Below are 26,887 nucleotides of genomic sequence, written 5' to 3'. Positions count from 1 at the left end.
GCTCAGGCAACAAAACTATGTTGCTTTGAGCTCTGAACGAAAGTGAGCATCCTGAAGAGCTTGATGTTGGATGAACATGAGAGCTTGGGGAACCACTACACTGTAATCCACACTGGGATGGAGACGTACCCAAAATGGCTTTGGTTTGTGGCTTGGATAAAAACACAGCAAGACTTGTGGTCTAAAATTAGTCAGGGAGCCCTGAAAAATTTTGTCATCATACCTCTTGCTGTTTGGTATGGAGCCATGATGGCTTTGAACAAGTGCCCATTGCACTTGTACCTTTAGGAAGTTGGTGGTCAGGAAGTCTCACAGCCTGAGTGAACCATCGATGGCATTTAGGCAGCACAGCCCCATCATACTGAAAGAGGAAGAGGGACAGTGGTGGAGTGTCCAGTTGCCAAAAAGACTTAAAATATATGTATCAAACACTCAGCATAAGCAACTGTCACTAGGTGCTACGTGACTGTGTAAGATGCTGTGGTTTGGAAGAGGAAGTGGCTGACATTAAAGGGTCCATGGGAATTTTATAATAAAGCCACTGCTTGTACTTTTATTACTGCTTGTTTCTACGACACTAGATTTGACACAGCTGTTGCTTGCAGGGCTTTTCTTTGAAGAGTTAGACAATCCTAGAACTGTCATTTAGTGAGCGATACTCTTCTGTAAACTCTCTGGACTTCTATAAATATTGCTAACTCCATGCAGGGCATTATTATCTAAACTCCCAGGGAATATCTCTAATCACAGTCTATCCGCCCATGTCAATCTAGGACACATCCAACCCTTAGAAATAGCAGTGGAGAAATCATAAAATGTTCTAACACATGGAGTTGGCAGACAAGCGCGAGACAAGATCACAAACTGTGCAAAATGAACAGTTTGTAAATGAACGTGCTTCTCTTCCCCCATCAAAGTGCTGGCTGAGTATTTTATGATGTCTTCAAATTAACACATTAGCCTTCTTTTTCATTTTTTTCTTCTAGATAAATTTTCCTTTAATCAGAGCTGCTTACTTGACAGTTGTTCATTTTCTGATCCATGACCAAAGTGGTCTCTTTTTTTTTTTTTTTCATTAAGAATTCATATAGAGTTTTCCAGTTGAAATAGGTCTGAGTGTGATGTTAGAATGGATGTTGTTGTAAGTCTGTTGTGGAACAATTGCAAGACCTAATTATAACCTGTTCATACGAGCTAATAGTGAAGGAGACTAGCGATCAGGAAGAACTGAATGGTTCTATTCAGCTTTATCTTCTTAATCGAACTCACCATTCAAGAAATGGATCATTAATGTCGGGGAATTTCTTCTTTTCTGAGTTGGCCTGAATATGTCTTCCTTGAAAAGACTATCTGTTGCACAAGAGTCTAACTGCAAAGTGTAAATTTATGATAAGACCATGCACCATGCTGGAGAGGGGTTTGTGTGAAAATTTTGGGGTACAGTTCTCTAAGGAAACTTGAAAGAAAAAAATAAAAATGAAGAACCAGTGTTCCCTGGTAGACCACATAGGTAAGACAAACAGGAGGCTCTCCCTGTACATCATGTATATGACTTACGAACACCAGTTTGCATTGTCTGGCTGAATACAAAAGTACTTCGTATTCAGCAAAAGCAAACATATGGCACTGGCAACATTCCAGGTAAACAGACTTGTGCAAACAAGATGATAAATATATGGCTGATGTTGGTTGTCTTAGCTGTTACTTATTATTTATGGAGCAACCTTGAAGTGCAATGGAATACAGCAGATGAAACTTTTTATGGCAGCAGTGGTTAGAACTTCACAGGCTTTTCCAGATTTTTACACTAACCATGAGGCAGTAATTTATTTTGTCACATACTAGCCTGGATACTATTTAAACTGTACAGGTACCAATGAGATTACCACTTTTCAGGAAGTCTTATTACTCAGTCGTTGATGTATCAGTTGTCAAGATAACAGGTTTAAAATTTGAAAATTTCCACTTTTGAGAGCAAATTCTGGCATACATACATAATACGAGGAAGAACTCTGATGTTTGTGACTGCCAACAAGCACTTTGCTTCAGCAAAATGATGCTACCTGCTGAAATAAGTGGGTCATAAACCCCTAAGTCTCCATCCTTGGAGATACTCAAACGCTATCTGGGCACAATCCTGGGCAACCTGTTTGAGGTGACTCTGACTGAGCAGAAGGGTTGGACAAGATGACCTCGAGATCCCTTTCAACCTCAGCCATCCTGTGATTCTGTAAGTTGTTTCCTCTTGGCTTGCTTCAGCAGCTTTAAGACACAATGTATTGGATCTGTAATTCTAACTTCCCTTGTATTGTTTAGGGGACACACATGCAGCACTCAGGCCTGCAAGTGACAGTCAGCAAAGTATTCAAATCACTCAACATGAAGAACCTGAACTAGTCAGCACGGTTGTAAGAAGAGACAAGTACCTTTGTAGCCCCGTTAAGAAAAGCTGAACTTAGAACAAATGACTCATGGCAAAAGAACATTTTGATTTACTGTTCTGGTTTTGGGGTTGTTGTTGTTGTTTTTTGTTTTTTAAGTAGGGAGGCAGTATTTTAAATGGGGAAGCTTTTCCTAGGGGGAGATTTGACAGTTTTCTATTGCTCAAAACTAACACTTCCTTCTGCTGTCTATCAGAGAGCTACTTAGAGAAAATTTCCTAATGTATCCATACAGGTTGGCATTCACATTCACTGTCATTGAAACCAATTCCCAATATACTATACGTTTAGTAATTATGTTTAATATGAAAATTGCAAACAGATTAGTGATTCCTTTCCTGAATTAAAGTAACACCATGGAAGCAAAATATAAGTATAGATTTATTAGAGAAGTTATCTAAAATACAATATTGTTTTCCTCTTTAAATTAGAGCATATATTATTTCAATGAAAAGATATTTTGTATTATTTCTAGGGTAACAACAACTTTTAAAGATAATACTTAGAACATTTTTAATTAAAAAAATCCAACACTACCATTAAGACATATTCAAGGTTGTCAATAGCATGGGTAAAAATGTAAAACAGTCTCAAAAATATTTACATGTCAGTTTCTTAAAATCTAAGAAGTCTAATTCTTAATATTCATTTTGCTTTACTTTCTCAAAATACTTTTTTCCTAAATCATACCTAGATTCTGTATTCCTGTGCTTTTCACAAAGCTTCAAGTTATTGTTAGTTATGTGTCCTATCACACCAGTGGATGAGGTTTCTTAAAATGGCTTATTTTGCTCTCACCATATCCTCTCCCAAGTAGCCAAACATACTATTATACCATAGTGTCAGTCGCAGAAATAGTCACCAAAACACACACAGCCACACCCCTCCCATGCCTCCCCCAACCCCACACCTTAAGAACTCTTTCCTATTTGGCCAAGAGCCTTTCACATTTCATTAGCTGGCATTTTAGTCGCAGAGCAAAAGAAAGAATGGATCTGGGAAACAAGATGTTGCCAGGGCACACATGGCAAAGGTCTGATTTGTGCTTAGCAAAAGGGGTTCCTCACAAACACAGCAATTTCTAACACACTCAGCACTGAGGTTACTGGAAGGAAGCTCTGACTTCTCTGCTCTTCAGAGGCTGACATGGGCGCCAGTTGTCCACCATATGACACACAGGCTCATTCTCGGCACTGAAGCAAAGGCCACGGAGTTTGCACATCTGTGGAAAAAAAAAAAGCACAAACGTCCTCAAATGCATACCTTGTTTCTGCAGGATTATTTGAATTATACACCTTGGGCCTGAGCCAGAGGTCCAACTCAAAATTTCCCCAGCACTAATGGTCTAAAGAAATGGTCCTGACACAGGCTCTCCTGTCCACAAAGTATCCCACCAAGAACTAAGTACAAAAAACAAAGACCTAGGGACACATTTTCTGAACACTGTGCACAAAGAGCTGTTTGTCCTTGATCCAGATCTGAATTAAACCCCTTTCAGAATCCTTTGCAAGTGTATCAGTTTGGCTCTTCTGAAAGTTGGATTTTTGTGTGTCCAGCTGATACTAAAAAAATTAATTTACCTTACCCTTGGGTCAAATTAAAGCAGCAAAATTAATTCAAGATTTCTTGATTTTCAAATACTGCAAGAGAAAAAAAAATCCACAGATACTACAATATGCTCCACATCAGTAGGAGCATACTGTAAGGTCTTAGTGCTTGTTTCTAAAGTAAAATCAGCGTGTACACAGTCTGATGTAATAAAAGCACCTTGATGTCTAAGTGGGCATCTCAAAACTAAGAAAAAGACTGTGCCAAAATAACAACCCACCCCAAATGTGATCTTGCAAAGACAGCTGAACTGCTGACAAAAATATGTAGGTGGGATACATTATTTTGTAAGAGTCAGGCTTTCCCTCATTCAAGGAGGAAGGCCCCCAGCAGTGACCAGCCAGGTGAGGACTTTACCTTCAGGACCAACAGGAACAAAGTTCAGAGCTCAGCCTCTGCCAGGCAATGCTGTGTCACTCGGCAAATGATAATGGGTTTGCTACACCCTGCTGTAATAGCCAGCTTTTATCTGTCTTTGGAAAACCAACTCAACTTAAACCCAGTGTCAGTACTCTGCTTTATGGTTTCTTGTTTTGATCTGCTTTGGAATGAAAAGGCAAGCTGACACACACACTGTTTTGATCTCAAATCCATCTCTGAAATGTAGATGGTAATATGGAGGGGGGTGTGTGGGAGAAACAAGTGGTGCCTTTTACCACTTGCAGGTGGTTAAAGTAGGTGTAGTAGGAAAAACACATCTATTTTGGTGAATATGCTCCTGCCCTATAAAGGCGGCCGTATTTGCAAACCTTGGATTATCAATAGCAATACCAGCAGTTTAAAATAAGTAAACAGTGTCAACTTTAATGCTCCCTGGTAGTTTATTAATGGTAAACATTTCTATAATTATTATTTCCAATAGTTCTTCCTTGTCATTTAATCTATCTTTCATAGCTCAGTTGCACTTTTTTTTACATCAGCTGAATAAACCCCCTAGAATTATGCATATATAATGTTAGTATGCCTGACACTGACAAAAGGGAGTTGAGAGTTTGAAGGGTAAACTAAGGCCCTTCAGGGCTAGTTTGTATTTATAGGGTCTAGATTCTATTTATATCTCCCAAGCACATAGATGCAAACCCAAGGATGGAATGAATCTTGCCTCTGTGTCATTTCATTAATGGATGGTGCAAAAAGCTAGAGCCAGGAGTGATTTAATCTGCACAAGCTCCTTCATACTAGGAAGACTATCCTCCTCAGAGTAAAGGGTTTTTTCAGGCAACAGACTTCTGGAATCTGCAAGTTTTCTCTCTTCCAAACAATACAGTCTTGTTAGGATTGTCACAATTCTGCGTGGGATTTGCCAGTCTGTTCTGTGCTGAATAGAACTTGTAAAATGAGCCCTGTGTCCTAGAAGTGCTGGAAGATCAACAAACCAACCATAGGTCTACAGTGTGAAACTGTGGATGCAGAATACATGCTCTTCATACGCTTGGTAATCCCAGTATTTCAGAGCAAGTATATGCAACTAGGTGATGTGTGCACGTACAGCAAACCTGCTGATGCTCACAACACATGCCAGACTAACTCTGCATGTGCAAATGGTCTTTTCATGCATGCTACAATTTTCCCAGATTTTTACCACATGGCAGCTCTAACCATGTATCTGGAAAGCCTGATTAAATTTTTAAAACCCCCCAAATTTTCCCTGGACTGTGTCCAAATGGGGGAAGCCTTACACTTTACAGCAAACTCTACTTCCACGCATAGAAGCAGAGTCCTGACAGAAGAGGATAACCATTTCAGATCCATATTTTTGACATGTGATACTAGCCGTTGCCCTGCATAGCTCTGCAGTAACATAAACCACCACTTCAAAGATTGCCTGGAGGGCTGAACTGAAGCAATCAATATGACTCCAGTACACGTCTACTAGCACCATTCATTGGAGACCTACCTGCTCAGGGCTGACAGTGATGGGCTCCTTCAGGACATGCCAGATCACACATTCAAGCAGGGGGGGAGTGGTCAGTGAGCCTGGGTATGTCCAATAGTCTCTGCATGCAGGAAGAAGTCCAGTGGGGTCAAAGTTTGTGAAGGAAGCTTGCTTTCCCTACAGTAGAGAAAGTAGGTGGGCTAGCATCAGGGAAGAGATCACATACACATGCTGGGCCAGCAGTACTTAAGTCTTCTACAGGAAGCTCCGTGTTTGGAGAAAGGCAGACACGGAGCTTGGCATGAAACACTGAGTGCTTCCTACAGTACATCTGGGATTAAAGACTTTCAGCAATATATTTCTTGTAGCATAAGACTTTCATTTGAAATGTTGAATTTATGTTCCTTACTCCTAGAGATATGATTTGACCCTGCTTGAGGGAACAATGAGATTTCAGATGCCATGTACACTGACTGCAACAGAAACACGGAACCTGGGAGACCTGTTGGAGAGTCTCTTGCAGTAAATGGCAACATCCATTTACCTCAAAGGGAGCCCGATGACAAAGATGACAGTGCAGTCTCATTCTTAACCTCTCCTTTCCACATCTCTCATTGGGACAGGCCTTTACCCACTGTGAAGGTACCTAATTACTCAGTAAGTACTTTTAGTTTCTCATTACTCAGCTCATTAAGATCACACACATGCTTCAGACAATATTTAAAATACAGAAAGGGTGGGTTTTTTCCCTAAGAGTTGTATGTCCTGATCAAACTTCTTATTTGGACTCTCTCTAGAAATAGCCAAGAGAAACATGACCTTTTGGAGGAGAAAATTTATCCCACAGCAGAGATGATGGGAAGTGCCTTTTGCATCTGTCATCACTGACTAGAAAGGGCACTTAGAAGAGTAGTTTAGACAAGGAAAATGAATCCTACCCTACAGGTTTAAATGCAGTTAAAAGACTGAGAAATGCAGTCAAGAGATACAAAATAATCGCTATTTCTAGTATTGTCTGCCCTCTATCACAACTTAATTCAAATCTATTTTGCATTTAGGATTACAGGAAGATCACTGCCGATGGCAGGAAGGTTTGTTTTACTGTCGTACATGCAGCAGACTGGGAAGAAGTAAAAAAATCCACTTTCTGAAGAAAACAACACAGCACAGTTGTGATTGTGTCTTTCACCACAGGCAGCAAATATTACCTTGGTTTGAACAGAGTTCAGAGCATCCACAACTTTCTGTATTTCAGGCCTGGCATTTCCTACCTGTAACACAAACCATATGAAAAGACAATAAACATGCATTCTCATGATACCTTTAGTTTTCCATTACAGTTCTCAAGGAACTATTTTATAGCACGTTTTCCCAGCACCATTACATTACATAACAGTAGTATTATAGCAAAAGTGACTGCAACTGTCTCTGTAAAATCATGCCACTTGACAGTCAGCACAAATAGGTCAGCCAAGGACACTGGGCAGAATAAAGGTAGTTTCATTTACAGTGTGTGGATTTATTTTTGGACTTGAGCTGTTCTTTTTTCATAGAAGTCACTCTCCTAACAAAATACAGTGAAGCCAGGACAAAGTGCACACTGCTGGAACACAATCACCTTCTCCAACTAGCTGTTAAAGACAAGATGCTCTGGACATTTAAAAATTACAGGAAAAGGAAAATAGGTGTTATTTAAGCTAGTCCTGCTGCAGATTCATACACACAGAACTGTCAATTATGCACATCACCTTTCACTGATAAGAGTTACGGCAGTGTCACTGTCATGACGCAGGCAAAGTATGCTGCTATAGGGCTGCCACAGTGATGATGGCAGTCATACTCAATGGCCGGTGTACAATCTTTATATTTAGAGCAAGACAAGAAACTGGAGTACCACCTAGTATGCTATGGGTTTAGGCAGTACAGCATAATGCTGCCTTATTCTATATTTTGGACTCTTATATCCCCTTGCAACACAATGAACATACTGGACTCATCCAAATAATACAAAAGAAAAAGTTTAAACTAACCTTCATAAAGATGCCTACCACAGCCAAACCATCAGGATGCTTCACAGCTTCAGCAAATTTACCATATTTTACGTTCCAGTGAACGATATGGAGCTAGGAGCAAGAAAATAAAAAGCACTATGAAGACAATATTCTAACCACAATATTTTAAAAATTAGGATGCAGGAAAGTAATTTATTAAACATTAAGAGCAGATGGTGTTTTACTGCTGAGATTTAAAAACTTTTGTGTACAGTTAAGAATTTGTTGAATCAATTCATCTACTTTCAAGTTTCATTTATGGAAAGATATTTCTGTCATGCATTTTATTTTGCTTCTCACTCTTATTCCCAGATGAGTTTTAAATGCAAACTGTGGCTGTATTGTTCTGCTTTTAGTCTGGTGAAGCTCCTGTTATCTTCAACATGAGTTTTTTCTGCATGCAGCCTGCAGGATTTTGACGTAATGTTTAAATGCTGTATATCCTGGAGTTCTTATCAACACTGAAATACATGATTGTCAATGTCAGAAGAAGCAGAGAAGACACATTAACTACAGATTGGACCTGCAATCTAGAGAGCTTTTAAAAAACAGTCCTGTGTTTCTGGAAAGCCTCTGAAAAGAATATGAAATTAATCTCCAAGTCACATTAGCCAGGATGCTGCTCTCTTTCATTTCCAAGTTATTTCTAATTCAGTTCATCTGGCTGTTTCCCCACATCTGCAAGTCAAGTTGAGCAAGTAATTATGGTACTGTGAACAGAAGTAAGACAATGGCAAGTTTCTCAGATAAGAAAAAAGCTACTTCTATCTCATGAAAAAGCAGCAGAATCAATTAATTTGTAAGACCATTTTTTTTTTATCCAGCAATGCAAATCACATGTATGTTCAGTTAATGTGTATTTATGAAAGGGTTAAAAAAAAGTCTGTCACAGCATCCAGAGGTAGATTTCTAAACAGGGGACAAGGAAAGGTGGGATGTAAGGCACTCAAGTCACCCCACTTCTGTAGAGAGACTATCATACAAAGCCTTAAGTGGTCCAAGGGACATCCGGAATCTTAAGGACATTACAAAGAGTGCCTGCAAGGTCTCACTTTGCAAGCTGCTCTTTACAGCTCCCCTTTGCTTCTTTGCTACCAAAAGATGAAAGGGTCTGCCTCAAAATTATTCTGTTTATACAAATGTCTCTGATCTTAAGAACTGAGCCAAGAAAAGGGGATTTGTGTGTACAGAGGTGCTTTTCATAATTTTCAAGAGTCACCAAGAAGCAGGGAAAAAACAGGGATAATTAATGTGGGCTTTTCTGCTTCTGTAGTCCCTTTGACATGATGTAGCTTAAAAAAAAAGGAATATTACATGTGTCCTCCAATTCTAATCTCTGGTCTTGCAAGAAGTAGGTGTCATTGTACCATAATCCTCTAGGGTAACCTCCACAATCTCTCATCCTGTGAAGATCAGTAGAGAAGCTGCTACTGTGGTGGAATATTAAAAACATAAAATACTCATACAAAAGACTGGAGAAGGTAAAGCATGTCCTACCTCTGCGTCATACTTCACACCATCTACAGTGTGCTCAGACCCTTGGCCCTCACAGGATCCCCAGTGAATGTGAAATTGGGCCAGTCTGTAGACTCCATCCAGCGCTCCTCCTTGCAGAACTGCAAAGAAAGAGCTTCTATTAGCATCTCCCATAACCTTTGTTACAAAGTCTCACTTCAAAGTGAAATGGCCATCTCAAGTCTTCAAGTGAATTACAGTTCATTGCTCTACATGCTGCCATGCTACTCCAGACCATCTTCAATGGTACATTACTGCATTGTGCCAAAATCAATGATAAACATACAAAAACATAAGTGACTTTACAGTGAGCATCTCATTGGCAATTTAACAGGCATGCTAATATTACAGGTGACGAGGGGAGAGCTAAGGACATAACTTTTCTGTCACCAAATAAATAGAAAAAGGCCAAGAAAAATAATAGCCTTTGTAAGAGGCCCATATAGAGTTATTCTATGGAAGTACACTTGAAGACCAAATAATCTTTCACTTTCTAACATACTCTGTCCCTTCATTTTAGACACTTTATCCATTTAGGCCTTAATCCTGCAAATCCTGCGGTAGATTGGACTGAGCAAAATAGTTTTCGTTCCAAATTAAACCCGTTAGCTATGGGTTGCAGCAAGGTAAAGCACTAGACAGAGCAAGGCACTGCAGAGATGTGAATTCAAATCTCTTGTCCCTCACATCCTTTACTCCTCAAGAGTGAGTTTAAAAAATGGTGGTGAAAACGGCAATGTCTGCAGAGACAAATTTTTTAAAATATGGATCAGAAGCAAGGCATTTACTTATGTTCTCCACTATCTGACATTACTCCTGCCCTGAGACTGCTGTAAATGGAGTGCCCAACCACACATTGAATTATACAGGAGTGAGTTCCCCTGAGCTCCCTTATTCCACTTGTTAGTTTTAACCTTGTACTTAAACTGTGACCAATCACCATTACGATATGCAGGACCAAGCCCTATTACTGCAAAATGCTCAAGGCACAGACAATGTCTCCTCCAGTGCAGCATAAAGCACAGAACAATAACAAATAGTCCTATTAGAGCTATTTATCCAAGTTATTAGAGCAAGGTTTCACACTGGTTTGAGGGGGGGGTTGGGTTTTGGGTTTTTTTGCTAAGCATCTCAAATCCACAATCAAATCTTTAAGATGTTAGTATTTAAAAATAAAAATACTTTCAAATGTAATTTGAAGTGCTATATATCTTAGAGATCAGTTTCTCTATATATACATATATATGTGGTGCATATATATATACACACACACACATTAAAGTGACAGAAGAGTGTGGACATCAAATGTTACATGTAAGTCTGCTCTGTGTATGTGCAACAAAATGTTTCTGTGGAGTAAAGATGCTTTCCTTTCAGTCTGCAATTAGTCTGGACACTATCACAATACGTGCATGTGTGAAAATATATATCAAATGAAGATAGGAAAAGGTCACTGCCTGTTCAGGTTTGAATAATTCTGATTATATGCAAGCATGGACAACAACAGCCATGGATACTTGGCAATGAAGTGAGAAGGATTTGACTAAAAAAATGGAATACATGAAAATTAAATATAAGATACATGTAAAACACATTAGTTTCCACTGGTGTGCCTTACACATGCAAAATTTGAGTTCAGCGGACAAATTTAGCATTTGCCTGGGGTTCCTTCGGTAAGTATATTTAGAAGTCTCCCAACATGTTATTTGAAAACCATGAATATATTTCCAATACTGTAGCCAACAGACCAAGACTTGCCCTACCTATTGTCAAGCTATGTGGCACAAAGAAGAATGGCTACTTAAAGTAATTAAATAAGAACATCTTATTCTACTTTTATGTTTCTGAATGTGCTAGTTGCCAAGAAGCGTAACTGTTTCAAGCACGAGACTACAAATCAGAATACTTCTTTTCAGAATGTGAATGTGCATAAATTCCGTTTGAAAATGAAGTAGCTGGTTGCTACGCCTTTACAGATGCAAAATTATTTAATCCACACAGTATCACGTTTCATTTAAAAATGATGCCATGGAGTTGCAATGTTTCAGTTTCAGTTTGTTTGGCGAATGGACTTGCTGCTCCTTGCAGGTACAAATGGACTGAGGTTCCACCATTCCACAATCTCAGAGAGCACTAGCGCAGCACAGGTTAATCTGCCATTATTAATCAATGGAAAGCATGCCGAAAAGCAGAACCATGCAATCTTCTTAGATCCATCTGCAGTGTTATTTCTCGACACAAAGTTTGTTACAGTCTCATAAAATTCAAAAGATGCACAAAAATCTCATTGCAGTTTTTGCTTACTTTTCTCATTCTGTGGTTCTCAAATCCAGCACTAGCTTATTTTGACTCACAGCAGAGCATTCAAAGAAAGTAATAATTAGATTAGTGTGAATGAATACAAATTCAGCAGGCTTAATTACAGAACAGCCCTTCTTGCTCTAGCCTACATTTAGGGTTGTTTGGGTTTTTTTTTTTAATACTTCTCAGCCCTTCCAAAGAAGTAAAATTTAAAATTAAAAGGCAAAGTACAAATGTTCATTTCATAGCTTCATTTTTTTTTTCTAGCACAAGGTTTTAAAATCATTAATAAATGCCACCAGCTTTTGCAAAGTAAAAGTTCATTGAGAGTTGGAGCAACATTCACACTGGTAACTTGTCCTTGTCCTATGACATCCATTCAGGCCACATTTGATGATAGAAGTCCAACCTTTCCATCCACTTTAAGGGATGGGGAAGTTCTGATCCATCTTTGAGCATCTGATTGTTAGCTCCCTTCCTTTCGAAATGAGCATTAGTGAAAACCCTCCTGAAAATACATATGTAGCTGTGTTCCCTCTTGTTATATTGCACAACTTCAGATGCAGGGTGAAGACAGCACAAGTCAACCTGGAAAACAGTCTTGTCTTACACATTCAACCTACTCAACACAATCTGCATCATAACCTGGTCTCTATAGAGGTGTAACAGCCCAAGAGGTGACAGCTTGAAAGTGCAAATTTTTTTTTTCCTATTTAACAATTATTTGAAGTGTTACAGTGAGATTAAATTTGGAGCTACTTTGCTCAGATTAAGAAATGGTAACTGTTTTCAACCTTCTATCCTTTACTGAAGTAGTTATACCAGTAACATCCAGTGACTGTATTGCACTGTTATCAAATGTTCTCATAACATTTTGTAAATTAGGTGAGCCTAAGTATTAGCAGCACTAATTTGGAAAGTCAAATAACCACACAAACTGTTCCGTTTATGTGTGGGGGATTTCTTGGATAAAGAAGGTGAACTGAGTTTGTCCCCATTACACTTTCTTCGCACATCTAGAAACACACAGAAGTCAAAAGGCATTTTGGTTCATCTGGGACAGCGGTTTACCAAGGCCACATAACTTCACTGTTCTATTTAAAGGCAAGTCACTGGGTAGTTACCCTTCCTATATAGAACAGAACAGCTTTGTAAAAAACACTGTGGACCACTTCATACCTTTGTTCAGGAAGTTGCAGCATCCACATCTGTGAATTTCTGTAGGTATACTGTGGAATTACTTTTATGAAGTTACCTCATATGGGATGTTCTCTCTATACAGGGCAGGAGACTCATAAATCTCATCAAGGCATTAAACCCATCAAAGAAATAATCAAAATAGCTGAACTACAAGATTGTTTCATGAGTTAGAATTAATTCCTTCCTGTGACACTAATTAGCGTGTTAAGAAAAATACTACTCTAAAGGTCGCTACTCTGAGAAAATGCTCTTCAAATGGAAATCAGACAGCAAAGCTCCTTCCAGTAGCTAAAACAATGGGTCCACTAAAGCACAATGGATGTCCAGAGCTCCAAATTTAGGAAATTCAATTCTATTTGAGACTCCATCAAAAACTATCAGCAGGACATTTCAATCACCTTACCTTTGAGCACAGCCCTCTTGCACACACACTGTAATTTTGTACCAGCCTACAGTAGATGCACATGTGTTTGTAAATATATGCATTGTATTCATGTTAATGTTTTGTAACCTTCAGTGTATACACAGACATCTGTATAACAAAAAACAGGACTTGAGGAGATAAAGTAGATGAAGCATTACTTGAGGGGGAAAAAAAAAAATCTCGACCACCATACACTACTGATAGCACAAAAAAGGCTCTTATGAGGATGCTCATGGATTAACCTCATGTTCTTATGCAAGGATGGGCTTCCCCATCTGACAGACTGAAGAGTTCAGTTAGGGTAAGCTGTCACTTCTGTGAAATGTGGAGTACAGAGCATCACATTTTGCGTGATGTTTCCTTCTTCATGTTATCTCTTTCAGACATTCCTCCCAGAACACTGTATCGTGACAAGCAAGAGTGCAGGACATCATGCAAGCATCCGACTGTAGGGATCGTACTTGCAGAAAACACGTTTCACCAAGGGGACAACTACGTATTTGGTATCTCTTAAGAAAAACACCCTTCTCTGACATTGCTAGAGGGTTAGCCTGATAAAGCAACAAGGATGTTCCACAAAGATAGACCAGAATAAAACATGTGCCAAAATGCAGAAGGTCTGCAGACGCATGTATCGCAGTGGGTCAGTGATTCTGATTCACCTCAGTTGAACTATTTCATCCAGACTGGGTAGCAGCCAGAGAGACTCTGACCTGCTTAAGGATATAAAGTCATTTAAGTTCTTAATCTTCCTCACACTTCCTGGGACCAGTGGAGTTTATTTCTCATGTAGTCTCTTAAATGGAGGTTCTCAGAATTATAAGGTGCTGTACTGAGTCCATGATCAGCCTTCAATCCTCATGTTTCACCATATGAGCTGACAATGGCCTCATAAGAGCAGAGTTGGGAGCATTAAAGTTCTCTTAAAATCAACTACTGGTTTAATTTCTGATGGTAATAACTACAACACTAATCCTAGTGACTGCTTACCACACCAAAAATTGTGCATTGGGCATGGTGCTCATATTACATTGAGATCTAATGAAGGATTTTTATTTTGAAGCCCAGAAAGCCAACCTTATCCTTGGCTGCATCAAGAGAAGTGTGGCCAGCAGGGTGAGGGAGGTAATTCTCCTCCTCTACTCTGCTCTGGTGAGACTCAACCTGAGATACTGCATTCAGCTCTGGGGCTCCCAACATAAGGACATAGACCTGTTGGAGCGAGTCCAGAGGAGGCCACAAAGATGATCAGGGGGCTGGAGCACCACCCTTATGAGGACAGGCTGAGAGAGTTGGGGTTGTTCAGCCTGGAGAAGAGAAGGCTCCAGGGAGCCCTTCTGTCAGCCTTCCAGTTCTTAAAGGGGTCCACAGGAAAGATGAGGAGGGACTCTTTATAAAATGGGAGTATAGTGGTAGAAGGAGGGGGAATGGTTTTAAACTGAATATGGGCAGATTTAGATTAGATAAGGATAAATTCTTTATTGTGAGGGTGAGGCACTGGAACAGGTTGCCCAGGGAGGTTGTGGATGCCTGGCAGTGTTCAAGGCCAGTTTGAACAGGGCTTTGAACAACCTGATCTAGTGGAAGGTGTCCCTGACCATGGCAGGAGGGTTGGAACTAAATGGTCTTTAAAGTACCTTCCAACCCAAACCATTCTGTGATTTTATTAGCAAACTTAAGGTGTGAACATTGCCTCCAAATACGCAGCAGTCCTTTGTGCCTATAAGCCAATGAACAAATATATCAGCTGGGAAGAGTAGTCATGGTGACATTTGGCACAGATTCATTACATCTTAAAAATAAACTTTTCGAAGTGGTCCTAGCTGATAGCAGCTGACTAGTTTCTCCTAGTTTTGCATTAAAAGCCCCTCTAGAGGAGGTATTTGGAAGAAGGGAAGGAAGTTGCCACAACTGTTAAATGCACCATCCATGTCAAACTTCTGCTGAGAAGTTGCATGTTTAAAAAAAGCTGTTTTAAGTGAAGGATAGCACTTTTGGGCTCTGTAAAGAAATGAAGGCCTGAAACATGTAGGACTGATCTCAAGCCCCCTCATCTTCCTTCCCAGTTCCTGGAAGCACTATAGCTATTCTCAAGTCACTTGCTTACATAGGCTTTACAGCTTCTGGTGAGCTCAGTTCACAAGAGACTTAACGATCACACCCCCTCTGGGACCTCTGACTTCACTAGTCAAGCAGTGCACAAATTACCTGTGACACAAACAGGTGTCTGAATACAGTACCCTAACACTATAAGCAATCAGTTCACATCTATGACTAAACACATCGCTTAGGCTATACTGCATTGTGGACCTTCAATCCCTAACTGTATACTGATAACATGCAATATTATTCTGGCGTACCTAATATTACATCACTGGAGCTGGGAAGCCTAAAAATAGACCAGCAGCAGTGACTTCAATTAAGAGCTGTGTCTTAAAGATAGCAGATCTGTGTGTTTCTTCCTCCATTTACCAGCTGAGGTGGAAATGTTGGAAAAGAACAACAGTGGCACAACTTTGAGAGTAACTCACTGCCAACCAAGCAGTGCTAGCACTGGCTCTTGAATAACTCATAATAGACCAGACTGGTTTGTTTACAGTGAGTCATAATTCATGACAGCTGAAGCACCCTCATTAATACTTACAATTATAGGAAGAATTGGGTAATAGATTTGATTACATCTATCAAAAGTCTCACAAGGGATGCTAGTATCAAGGTCAATACAGAATTTTCATTTCCCTAGACGATCTCATAATTTTAGATTTAATATTTACAAAAGTGTTGGATTTACTTGGGACTCTGTCTTGGATTTCAATATTACCTCTAGCTAAGGAGCAAGGAAGGACAAGGAAACAATTAAGAGACCTGTCCACATGCAGAAATTACCGGTACATTTAACAATGTCTCTAGAGCCTTACACCATAGCTGGAATTCACTCCTGTCAGGTTCTACAGCTAAAATACAGTACTTTAACATCCTTGTTATGGAATAAATTAATTGCTGATTGACATCTTCATTTTATAAGCTCATCAACCACATGATCAGAAAATACAGAATACAGTGTCTACTGCTGTGAGCATTTACCATTTGAATTTCAGGTTTTAGGTGACTTCTGACAGTTTTCCAGGAAACTCAGAGAACACGTTACAAGTATGTTACAAAATCTTCTTGCAGGCTCTTGAGGCTTTCTTGAGCAAAGTCACTTCCGGTGGTTTTACAGCTCTGAGAAGTCACTGTTTACTTCCCTCTTTTAAGAGTAAAACAATACATATATCCTTACAGCCGACTATAATATCAAGTGTTTAATATGATAAAGTAACTACCCTGAATGAGGCACTCCTTTGCAATGAAGTTCCTAACTTAAATTATAATAACGAACTCTGTTATCAGCACTGCTTGCTTGACTCATATGTGGAAGGTCAGGTCCCAGGATACAAGAGCGGATGAACCTGAATGTGGAGTTTTATTTCTAGTGACACTTTTACCATAATGAATTTTTAGTTTTATTTAAAGTTATAGAAATTTTAAGGATGAATGCCTACAAACACTTTGGCTCTCACTATTATTAAGACAAGAGACATGAGAACTGAAAAAGCAACTGCAAGAACTGAAGGAGAAGAGAGACTGAGTAAAAACTGAAAGAAGAAGTCACCGTTCACTTTCTACATACAATTCCAAAAAAAACATTCTGAAAGACTGCAAGGAAACAAGAGAGAAGATATCCTTTTATCTAAGAGAAAATCATAGTTTCAGCAAACAAAAAAGTGTCCATAAACAAGGCAATGACGGCTTGGGAAATTTCATTTCCATACACTATTTCTACCACCTAACAACTGTGAAATCTGAAGGAGATTCACTCTGGGAATTAACTGAGCCTTTAGAAGTGTGTTCTGGAATATAACATCTGTCAAATAACCCAAGAAATTCAAAGGCTGTACTACAAAAAAATTAAACTGGAGATTGGGAGTAACTGCTTAGAAAGAGGGTTTTTCTAAGCATGTTAGTAACATCAAAGCGTATCTAAGAAAATTAGTAAGAAAGTAAAATAAAGTCAGGTTCTAAAGCTATCAAAGGTTTTAACATCATTTAGCTATTAAAACATCACCGTAAGAGAAAACATATTATGATCATAGCCATACTTAGAACCTGAATCAAGAGTTATGTCTGTAAACCCCCACCTATCAGTAAAGAGATCTGCTAAGAGCAGAGGAAAAATACCCTATTTCTTCTGTGAAGATATATTAGTCATATAAATTGCACCTAGATTACTCTTGTTTAAAAAGTTAACACATTTTACATCCTTAAGATGGGATATCATTTTAAGAAATCTTTTTAGATTTTTAGTTTTTCACCTTTATGGGAAGCTTTTTATTACATGTTCTTGTATGCACACACATACTGTAAGAAATACACATTTTGAGGGAACAGCCTTTTATTTGGGGGAAAATATTTTATGCCAGAATTTTAAATATTGTGATATCTACTTGTTGGTACTTGTGATCAACAGTATTCACATTACTTATTTGCTGAATCAAATAAATAAGTAACAATTATTTTCAAAGTTTTATCCAATAATGTATTATTTTAGCTTTCTTACCTATTTTTACTATACTATTACTACCTCTATTTTTTTATTGGAAAAATTTATTTTGCATACTCTGAAGAGCAAGAGTCAAACAGACAATAATGCCTAGAACTGCTCTTCCATTTACTTCAGGGTCATTACTTACAAGCCTGAAGATTCTTAATGAATGGATTTACTTCTTTGTGTGCAATTATTCATGTCTTGAAGATTATTCACAAACAATGATCTTACTACTTCATTTTGTGCCTGCTACAACAAATTATTCATTACTACATATGGGACAGCTCACAGGAGCAAATACAGCCTGTATAAAGTATTTACAGGATTTTATTCCTTTGTCTTCTGTAAAACATACCAACACATCATGATCTCCCCTAGTTTTTCCTTGTGTGCCTGTTGCATGATGTCTAACCAAGAAATTGGTACATGCATTATAGTTAGTCTCAAATTCAAAAATAGGAGTGAATCAAGCACAGTCAAGTCAAAGACAGCTCTATTTTGTGTAAGGAAAGTAGGTTACCTAGTTAACTGCATACAAATGAAGCCATTAAGCATGCTGCCAGGTAGATTCTATGCACTGTAATTTTCAATAGGAAGTGTGATGCTAAAGGAACCACCCTTACCTGGCTTCACAGAGATCTGTTTAATGTTTTTTTCTAAAGAATAATCAGTGTCTGATTCACTAATAGAGCTACTGAGAATGTTTCTACTTGCATCTCCTATCCTCCCACTCTAAAAGCTGTGTCACTGCATATCTGTCAGAGGATCCCTGTCACAGATGTTCTGGTTCTGCACTGACTTTCCTCATAAAAAAATCATTCTTCCTACAGACATGTCTTTAGATTATTATCTGTTCCTGCCATTTTCTCATCCCAAGTTATCAAATAAAACCTAATGTTCAGTCTTTCCAAAGTTACGCACACACAAAGTGAACACGTAATAGTGTTGTTACATGGTGAAGACCTGAACTTGCTTCCCTTGGGCTCAGTGAGAGCAGGATGACAGCAACAGCTGACTCGCAGGTAGCTGGTGAAAACATAATCCTGTTTTGTTCTCTGAATCATTTACCTTATTCCCCATGACACTGTTAAAATGAACATGTGTTCAGCTCTTTGGCTCCTCAGTGCTTCAGAAAAATAAACACTAAGAACCCAGAATACTTTTTTCCTTTAAAAAAACCCCATACAAATATTGATCTGGATGCTCTGTGCAAATTATACATGGATCTGTGTGTATTTTTACAACTGTGAATGCTTACAGCTGACCACTTAATATTGCTCAGTTATAAAGATTGTAATAAAAATACAAAGTCAAATTCTTAGTGCAATGCTGAATGTCTGTTATGTTATACTGTTATATTACATTACCTGCAAAAACATCACAATTTTAGTAGGCATGGATCATTTGTTTCTAGTACCATTCCCTAAATGACATTGCCAACAAAACGCTTGCTCAAAGGGCGCTTGCTCAAGCAAGTTAAATCAGGCAGTGACTTACAATGGGATTGTTTTTGCTGTCTAAATTAAAAAAATAGAGGCACATTCATTGTAGCAGAGTGATGATTTCAGCAAATTCAGCCAGCTGCAAAACTACAATTAAAGAACTACAACTAAAGATAACCTGTTGTAACTGTGGCTTGGATTTCATCTGTCCATCAGCACGCCCATTCCTTTTAGTAAGGATTACTAAAAGGTTTGCAGGATTTAGGGCTTAATTTTACCATACAGTACAATGAACAGTAAGACGCTGTGGAACAACTACCTGCTTGCAGACATTATAGGAATGTGTCAGATACATTATCTAGAAAGCCCAGTGTCAAGAAAACGTCAGGGATAATACTTTTTAAATTATAAAAGAATGAAGAGGTATTTCCTAATAATTCCTCTGTTTCTGTACTAACCTGGGAGCATACTGGCTTCAGAAATATGAAATAATATTTTGATAACCAAAGAAACTATTCCCAAACTATTTCCACTTCAAGTTTTTAACTGTAATTCTTTGTTATTCTGCAGCAAATTCCCTCCTACCATGTACTTTACCGCCTCTTTTAACCATTTGGTCAATAGTTTATGATGAACCATGTCTAAAATTGTTCTTGTCAAATAATTTTATTTTTTTTTAACTCTTCACAGCTGAGCCCTTACACAAATCCTTTCAATTTAAACAAAAATAAAGCAACTCACTTTTCTGGAGTTTACAGCCGGGCAGCTCAAGACAGCCCAGATAGGTCTAGCTTATTTCTAACATCAGCTCAGTTTCCTTCCAGCCTAAAGGAGCTGAATCCTGACCTTACTGAAGCCGAAACACTTTGGTGATTTTTTTGCCTTTTAAAAGCCCCTATGGCTGGCCTCAGCAGACATTTTAGTAGCAGTTTCTCCCATCTCCACCCCCGCACACGAAGATGAGGTCTCACCTGATTTGTCGGAGGAATCATCAAACTCCACGTTGAAGGAGTGCCCGTTGTTGACTATGTTTCGAGCCGTGCCGGCATCATAGCTGAAGCTGAGAGGCTTCAGAGAGGAGTCGTACTTGGCGGCCTTGCTGCTGATGGCAATAGGGGACTGGCGCTCCCCATTGGCGATGGGGAAGTGTTCGTGCCAGTGAGCGGGTCCTGCAAGACAGCGTAAAACAACTCGGTGGAAACATCAAAAGCTCGGGGGATATAAACGATAACCCTCACTCTAAAACCCAGGATGTTTTTAACGCTGGCATCAGCCTTTACTAAAGTACCACCTGTGCAGGGTGCCAGTGCTGGCAAAACAGCGGGGAAAGCCCACCTGGGGAGCAAGGCGGGGACCCGGCAGCCCCTCAGCCTGGGAGGCTGCGGCGCGGGTTTTGCTGGTGAGTCCTGCTAGGGGCCACCCCGTCCTGCCGGAGTAGCGCCCCGTCCTCCCCTCTTCCTTGCCCTGTGACCGAAGTAAAGGACCGGCAGCGGGAAAGCAGAAGATGCTCCAGGCAAATCGCGATGCGCGCCTGGCTGGCTGCTCAGGCGCAGGTGGCATCTCAAGGTTAAAAGGGGGAGGAAAAAAAAAAAAAAAACACCAGAATGACCCCATAGTTTACATTCGACACTGTAAAATGTGTGCCATTTGTTTTCATTTGTTAAGAGGAGGGAGAAAAGTCTATTCATACAATGTGGTTACTGTTGCTAATAGCAAAAACAACCAGCTGGGAAATCGCTTATAAAAATTAAAGGCATTTCTCAGTCTTCTTTTGACTATAAGCAGAAAATATTTAAAGCTTATTACTGATTAACACGGTGTGTGTCCTCTCATATTTGCATGCCTCTACTCAGGATGGTTTAGCAACCACTAAATAGAAATGTGAAGGCAGAACTGTATACACAGAAGTTATTTAGAAGTGGCTGTGGTGTATGTGATGTAGAACAACAAATGGAAATGCACATGGTTGTCAGAAAACTATTAGAAAATCCTTGTTTGCTCATTATACTTTTCAGCAATCACTTTTAGTGAGTGAATTTTGATTTACTGAGTGATATTGATTGAGCAGTTTTGCTGCCTAAGTGTGTTGACAGTCTCTCATAAACACACACATATACAGGTAAGAATCCAAATACATAGAGGTAAGAATTCTTGAAGAAAAAGCAGAAAATATCCCTTTATGTTGTAGGAAGGAATAAGGTTTCTGTACGTTTCAGAAGGCTTCCTTCCATTTAATCTTACTATTAAAAAAAAAATAAAAATCAGCCTGATTCCTCTTCACTCTCATATGTCGTTTCCACTGACGTCAAAGGGAGTACCACATAAAGGACAAGTACAGGATTAAGCACGACACAGTGTTTAGCATGGTAGGCTTCCTAAAAGATCTGCTTAGGGTTCTTACCAGGGAAATGAAGTCAGTCAGCAGCACCACCGAGGGACTAGGATTTTAATCACACAAATCTTCATTTTACTACATTATTTCTATCAGTAGGTATGTGATACATGCTAAGCACACACAGACATCCACTTTTTTTGTGTGTCTATTGTTCTTAAAATCAAATAACCATTTTCTTTGATCATTCGGGTGTTAGTGTTTGCAGGCTTGAGCGCATGCCAAGAAGCTGCTATTGAGAGCCTGGCATTGACTTGGTCTCTTTGATTCAGACTCCTTTTCTGTCTCCTGCCTGCATCAGACTCCTCTAATCTGTGACTGTGGTTTTATGGCAGAATGCAATGCTTCAAAGAAAGCCATAAACGAGCCTAGAGAAGAAGTTGGATATGTGAAACAGTACAGTCCAGATAATACTGCACACAGGTGAAGCTGCTTAGCAGTGACAAAAACCAAGGGACATTAGCAACATCAGGACATAATATACATCGGCATGATACCTGGACTAGCTCAGGCATCTCGCATAAATGTGCACTGTGCTTTGTAAACCTGCCCCTCTCTGCCAGTTCTGCTGAAATTGGTAGAATGACGCAGACCAGTAAGGCCTACTTGCATGTACAGAATGTGTAGGAGCAGTTCCTAAAGCAAATGTTCACAAATCCTGTGGCGACAGAAGCATTATAAATACATTTCAAGCAATACAAATACAGGGAACAGATTAGATAATTACTGTAGCCATTTGATTACTCATGACTCTGACATTAACATTTTGGGTAGAAAAGATGCCAGTGTAATCTTCTCTACCATTTCTGTCATTACCAGTACCACACACAGTGAGGATTTTTAGCAACTAATAAAATCAGATGTCTTTCTTCATCTCCCCTCTATTTCTTAGCATGAGATCGCACCTGAATATGGTAAACAAATAGATGTTTCTAGATTCATTGGTACTTTTCTGTAATATTAGTAAATACAAATAGAAGCAGCATCAATAATTTCAAAACGTGCAAACTATTCACTCAGATACTTCCACACCGTTTATGGTACTCATTCCTGGGCAAAGGACAGTGCAAAGCCTATACATCATTTAGGCCCCATTTGAATCCTACTTTGAAAGCTTACATGTCACAGTGCGCTTGTTGACTCTGTGCACAGGAAGGAAAGTATCCTTTTTGTGTATGTTTTATGGAGTTTCCTGAAATATATTTTTATGATCATTATTATTTGTGAAGCACTGCAAATGTCAGTACAGATGGAAAAATGGCACAGATCCTTCCATACCAAAGGTTTGTTCTCCTTAGTCAGTTGCCAACTACTAGGAGTATTCTGGCTGCTGGAGTAATGACACGTGAAACGTGCATCAACCTGTAAGATGGTTTCAGCAGAAGTGCAGACAATTACCATTTTGTAAATCCACCTTTTAATTTTCATGGTGGATTTTCAACTCTGTCTAAAAATCTATTTGCAGTAATTTTTTTACATCTTTGTCCATGTTTCTGTTCGGTACTGAACAAGATCCAGAAGAATCCTGCATCATTCTGATTCTAGCTATTCTGTGAAAGTTAAATGAAATTATGAAAATAAAAATAATTTTAGTCCTTCAGTGAGGTCAGGTTAGAGCCCTTTCTTGTGTTACAAAAATGTTTTGCTACTAATTTCTAATGAGAGAATAATGCAAATATCAACAATGCAAGCTTCATGACATATGCAGTAGAAAAAACCTGTCTGCCTCTCTGCTGACTTCTAGCCGTTGCTGATACAAGCTGCTTTAAATATAAATTTTGATATGCTTTTTGAGAAGCGTGGCCAGCATGTCGAGGGAGATGATTTTCTCCCTCCACTCCACTCTCGTGAGACACCACCTGGAGTACTGTGTCCAGCTCTGGAGCCCCCAACATAAGGAGATGGACCTGCTCCAGTGGGTCCAGAGGAGGCCACAAAGATGATCAGGGGGCTGGAGAACCTTCCTTATGAGGACAGGCTGAGAGAGTTGGGGTTGTTCAGCCTGGAGAGGGCTCGGTGGAGACCTTCTAGTGGCCTTCCAGTACTTAAAGGGGGCTACAGGAAAGACAGGGAGGGACTCTTTATAAAATGAGTGTAGTGATAGAAGGAGGGGGAACAGTTTTAAACTGAAAGAGGGCAGATTTAGATTAGATATAAGGAAGAAAATCTTCACTATGAGGGTGGAACAGGTTGCCCAGAGAAGCTGTGGATGCCCCTCCCTGGCAGTGTTCAAGGCCAGGTTGGACGGGGCTTTGAACAACCTGGGCTAGTGGAAGGTGTCCCTGACCATGGCAGGGGGGTGGGAACTACGTGATCTTTAAGGTCCCTTCCAACCCAAACCATTCTGTGATTCCATGATTCTATGATATGAGCACACAAATAAGTTCAGTTTCCAGACTAAAGCTATTTGTCATGATTCAGCAAAATCACATCTACATAAGGCCCTGTGCAGTGTAAATCTAATGTCAACAAGGACATTTTAGTGTTTGTTTTAGTTAAGTCTAGCAACTTAGGGAAATATTTGTGTACATGCCTTCTCATTCCAGAGTAACGTATCAGTTCACCAACTGTATTCCATGATGTTTTGAAGTGTCTCACAACCTGGCCTTTACTTGTCTAGTCTTTACAGCTCCAGATGCCATTTCCCTGTTTATGTGCTAGTGTGCCCTCCTCTTTACACATGAATGTGCCAGTGGTCATCATCCTTACTTCTCACCTATGTAACTTTTTTTGCAAATATGCTCCCTTAATCTTGCAAATTGCCTTCTTGTGATTTCTGCAACTGGCATTCCACCATGTGATAAACTTGTAGCAGCTCACACTTGAAGTCTGTTACCAGGGCGCACATAAGAGTATTGCAAGACAAGAAAAGCAGAAGCTCATAAACATAACTCAGTACAACAATGCGCAAGCAAATTATTTAAAAGCAGCTTATAAACTAACCAAAGCCACCATCTTCCAGCTGGTTGTGAGGCAAGCCACTTCCTCTGAGGACAAAATCTTGTCAAGAGATGCCAGCACTGTTTGGAAGATACAGAAGATAACCCACATGGTCACTCTAGATATCCTGCCCACCAAGGTCAGCAACAGATTTCTCCTTTAAAAAGTTCTCAGCAGCCAAAATGTTCTTTCTTCTGAGATCCTCAGTGTTCACCTGGACCAGCGCAGAGCCCTCACGCTGAGGAAACTATGCAGAAGAACACCATGATCAGTTAGCTTTTTAGGCAAAACAGATTCTGGAAATTCCAAGTTAATGTTATTTTCTATACCAAGTCTGCAGATATAATGACTCACTTGACACCATGCTCAGCTGAGATTTTTGTGCAGAGAAGAACTATATGTACATGCCATGCCTTGGCTCAAGTAGGGAGAAGGAGGCTTCTGTCAGCAGTGGATGCAGTCTGGGAATCCCAGACTTGCAGAGCTTTCCTCTGGCCCCAGAATAATCATCCATAAGGTGTAAGTGCGTCAGCAGTACTATCTCCTGAATCATATTCTGTATATGATCATCTTAGTCATCTTTTCTCTCAGCTTTTTAGATACTCCTTGTGTTCCTAAAATAATAGATAATGGCTAACTGACATGTGAGCATGCTTCCCAGTCCAAATGTCCTAATGTGTCAACTTCTCAGAATTTATAAGTTGAGCTGGTCCTGCACAGGACTGTGAGATGTCTGTTGTGTGGCTGGTTTAGGGGAAAACCTATTACATGAAAATAATGAACCATGTTGAGGTAACAATTGGCTTTTTGCATGCACTTATGTCAAACTGTTATCTCCAAACTCCTAATTCAATGTTTTCTCTTCAAAATAAAACTGCTCACCTCACCAAAACCTTAAATTAAATACATTACCCAGGATCAGGAGAATAGGCTTACACTGAATGGAATTGAGAACAGAACCTAATTGCAAGGGAGGATTGAGGTTGAGACAATATAAATACCGAAGTCAAAATGTCATTAGATTATTATTACCTCTATACACAACTCCAAAGCTATGAACTTTTCAACTGTCATCTGGACAAAAAAATTACATCTTGTTAGAACATGAAACATTTTTATTGTGCTGGTACACTGATTGTTGGTCCTGACAAAAATGAACAGACTGTCTTCTCCTGTAGTCAAAAATATTTCAAGTAGCGCCTAGGTGCTCATAGTTTGACTCACCAAATCTTCCAGCTATAGGAACTCTAGAGTGAGCACAGGATGAGTTAGAAGAGCATTCTCAAAAGACAGAATAGAAAGTTCTCAAAGAAAATTTTGTATCTTCCCAACAACAAAGGAAAAGGTGCGAATCAGTTTATTCAAGAGAACTACAGAGGAGAGAAACAAAAACAAAAAGAGAGGAGTACCTAAGAATAGATGCTAAGAGAGAGCTGTGGAAAAAGGATTTAACCTTACCTCTAAGTACAGCTGAAAAAAAAAAAATAATAAAAAACATGTTTTGTGAGAAAGGTTAGTGTTTACCTCAGTATCAACTATTATCATACAAAAGTTCATATACCTGAGTAATTTAATGTAAATCCTTTGGATTGTCTGATAGTTTATTTATGCCATCTGCCCTGCTAAATGTAAATCAACTAAATCACCTGCACTTAAAAAAAACCCAAACAACCATGTCCCTTTCACCTTCACTATAGGTAAAAATGTAAAATGTAGGAAGACATGATATTTGAACTTCTGTGACAACTTCTTACTTTTATTTCAAATGTTTAAAAGATGCTGTGAGGTATTCTATTTTTGTTAATAGAGACCATGGCATACTCTGCTTTTGTTTACTGAATGTGTGAAGACAGTGAAAATGGTATTCAGATACTCCTATAATGGATGTTCTGAGATTTACTTTATATGAGATCCTATACTAAGCTCTTATACTAAGACACAGGAATGTTTCTTCTCAGGGCAAGAGAGAATGGTGACGTGCTGCTCTTTTACTCATTGAAAGAACTTTCTACCCCAGTTATAAACAGTGACATGAAAATGCTCATGGATTGGGAAAAACAATATTGGGTATACAAAGGGACTATGGCTGCTGAGTGTAGAGCAGTGACTAAG

The 26,887-nt window shown here is 39.2% G+C and overlaps 1 protein-coding gene across 1 annotated transcript; it reads right to left on the bottom strand.

The window, feature by feature from the left end:
• Positions 1-2,812: 2,812 nt before the first annotated feature.
• On the bottom strand, positions 2,813-21,131 carry LOC113476157 (carbonic anhydrase 2). Its single transcript, XM_026841489.1, has 7 exons — positions 20,915-21,131; positions 20,415-20,612; positions 9,474-9,592; positions 7,956-8,048; positions 7,134-7,196; positions 5,947-6,102; positions 2,813-3,663 (listed from the first exon to the last, which is right to left on the bottom strand). Exons 1-7 carry the CDS (start codon positions 21,129-21,131, stop codon positions 3,544-3,546), a joined length of 966 nt encoding a protein of 321 aa, XP_026697290.1. The 3' UTR covers positions 2,813-3,543.
• Positions 21,132-26,887: the final 5,756 nt, after the last annotated feature.

Source organism: Athene cunicularia (assembly GCF_003259725.1).
Source record: "Athene cunicularia isolate RWA chromosome 2 unlocalized genomic scaffold, athCun1 chr2_part1, whole genome shotgun sequence".
NCBI classification, from domain to species: domain Eukaryota; kingdom Metazoa; phylum Chordata; class Aves; order Strigiformes; family Strigidae; genus Athene; species Athene cunicularia.
The sequence above is the reverse complement of the archived record's forward strand: the minus strand, read 5'-3'. Positions and strand labels throughout refer to the sequence as shown.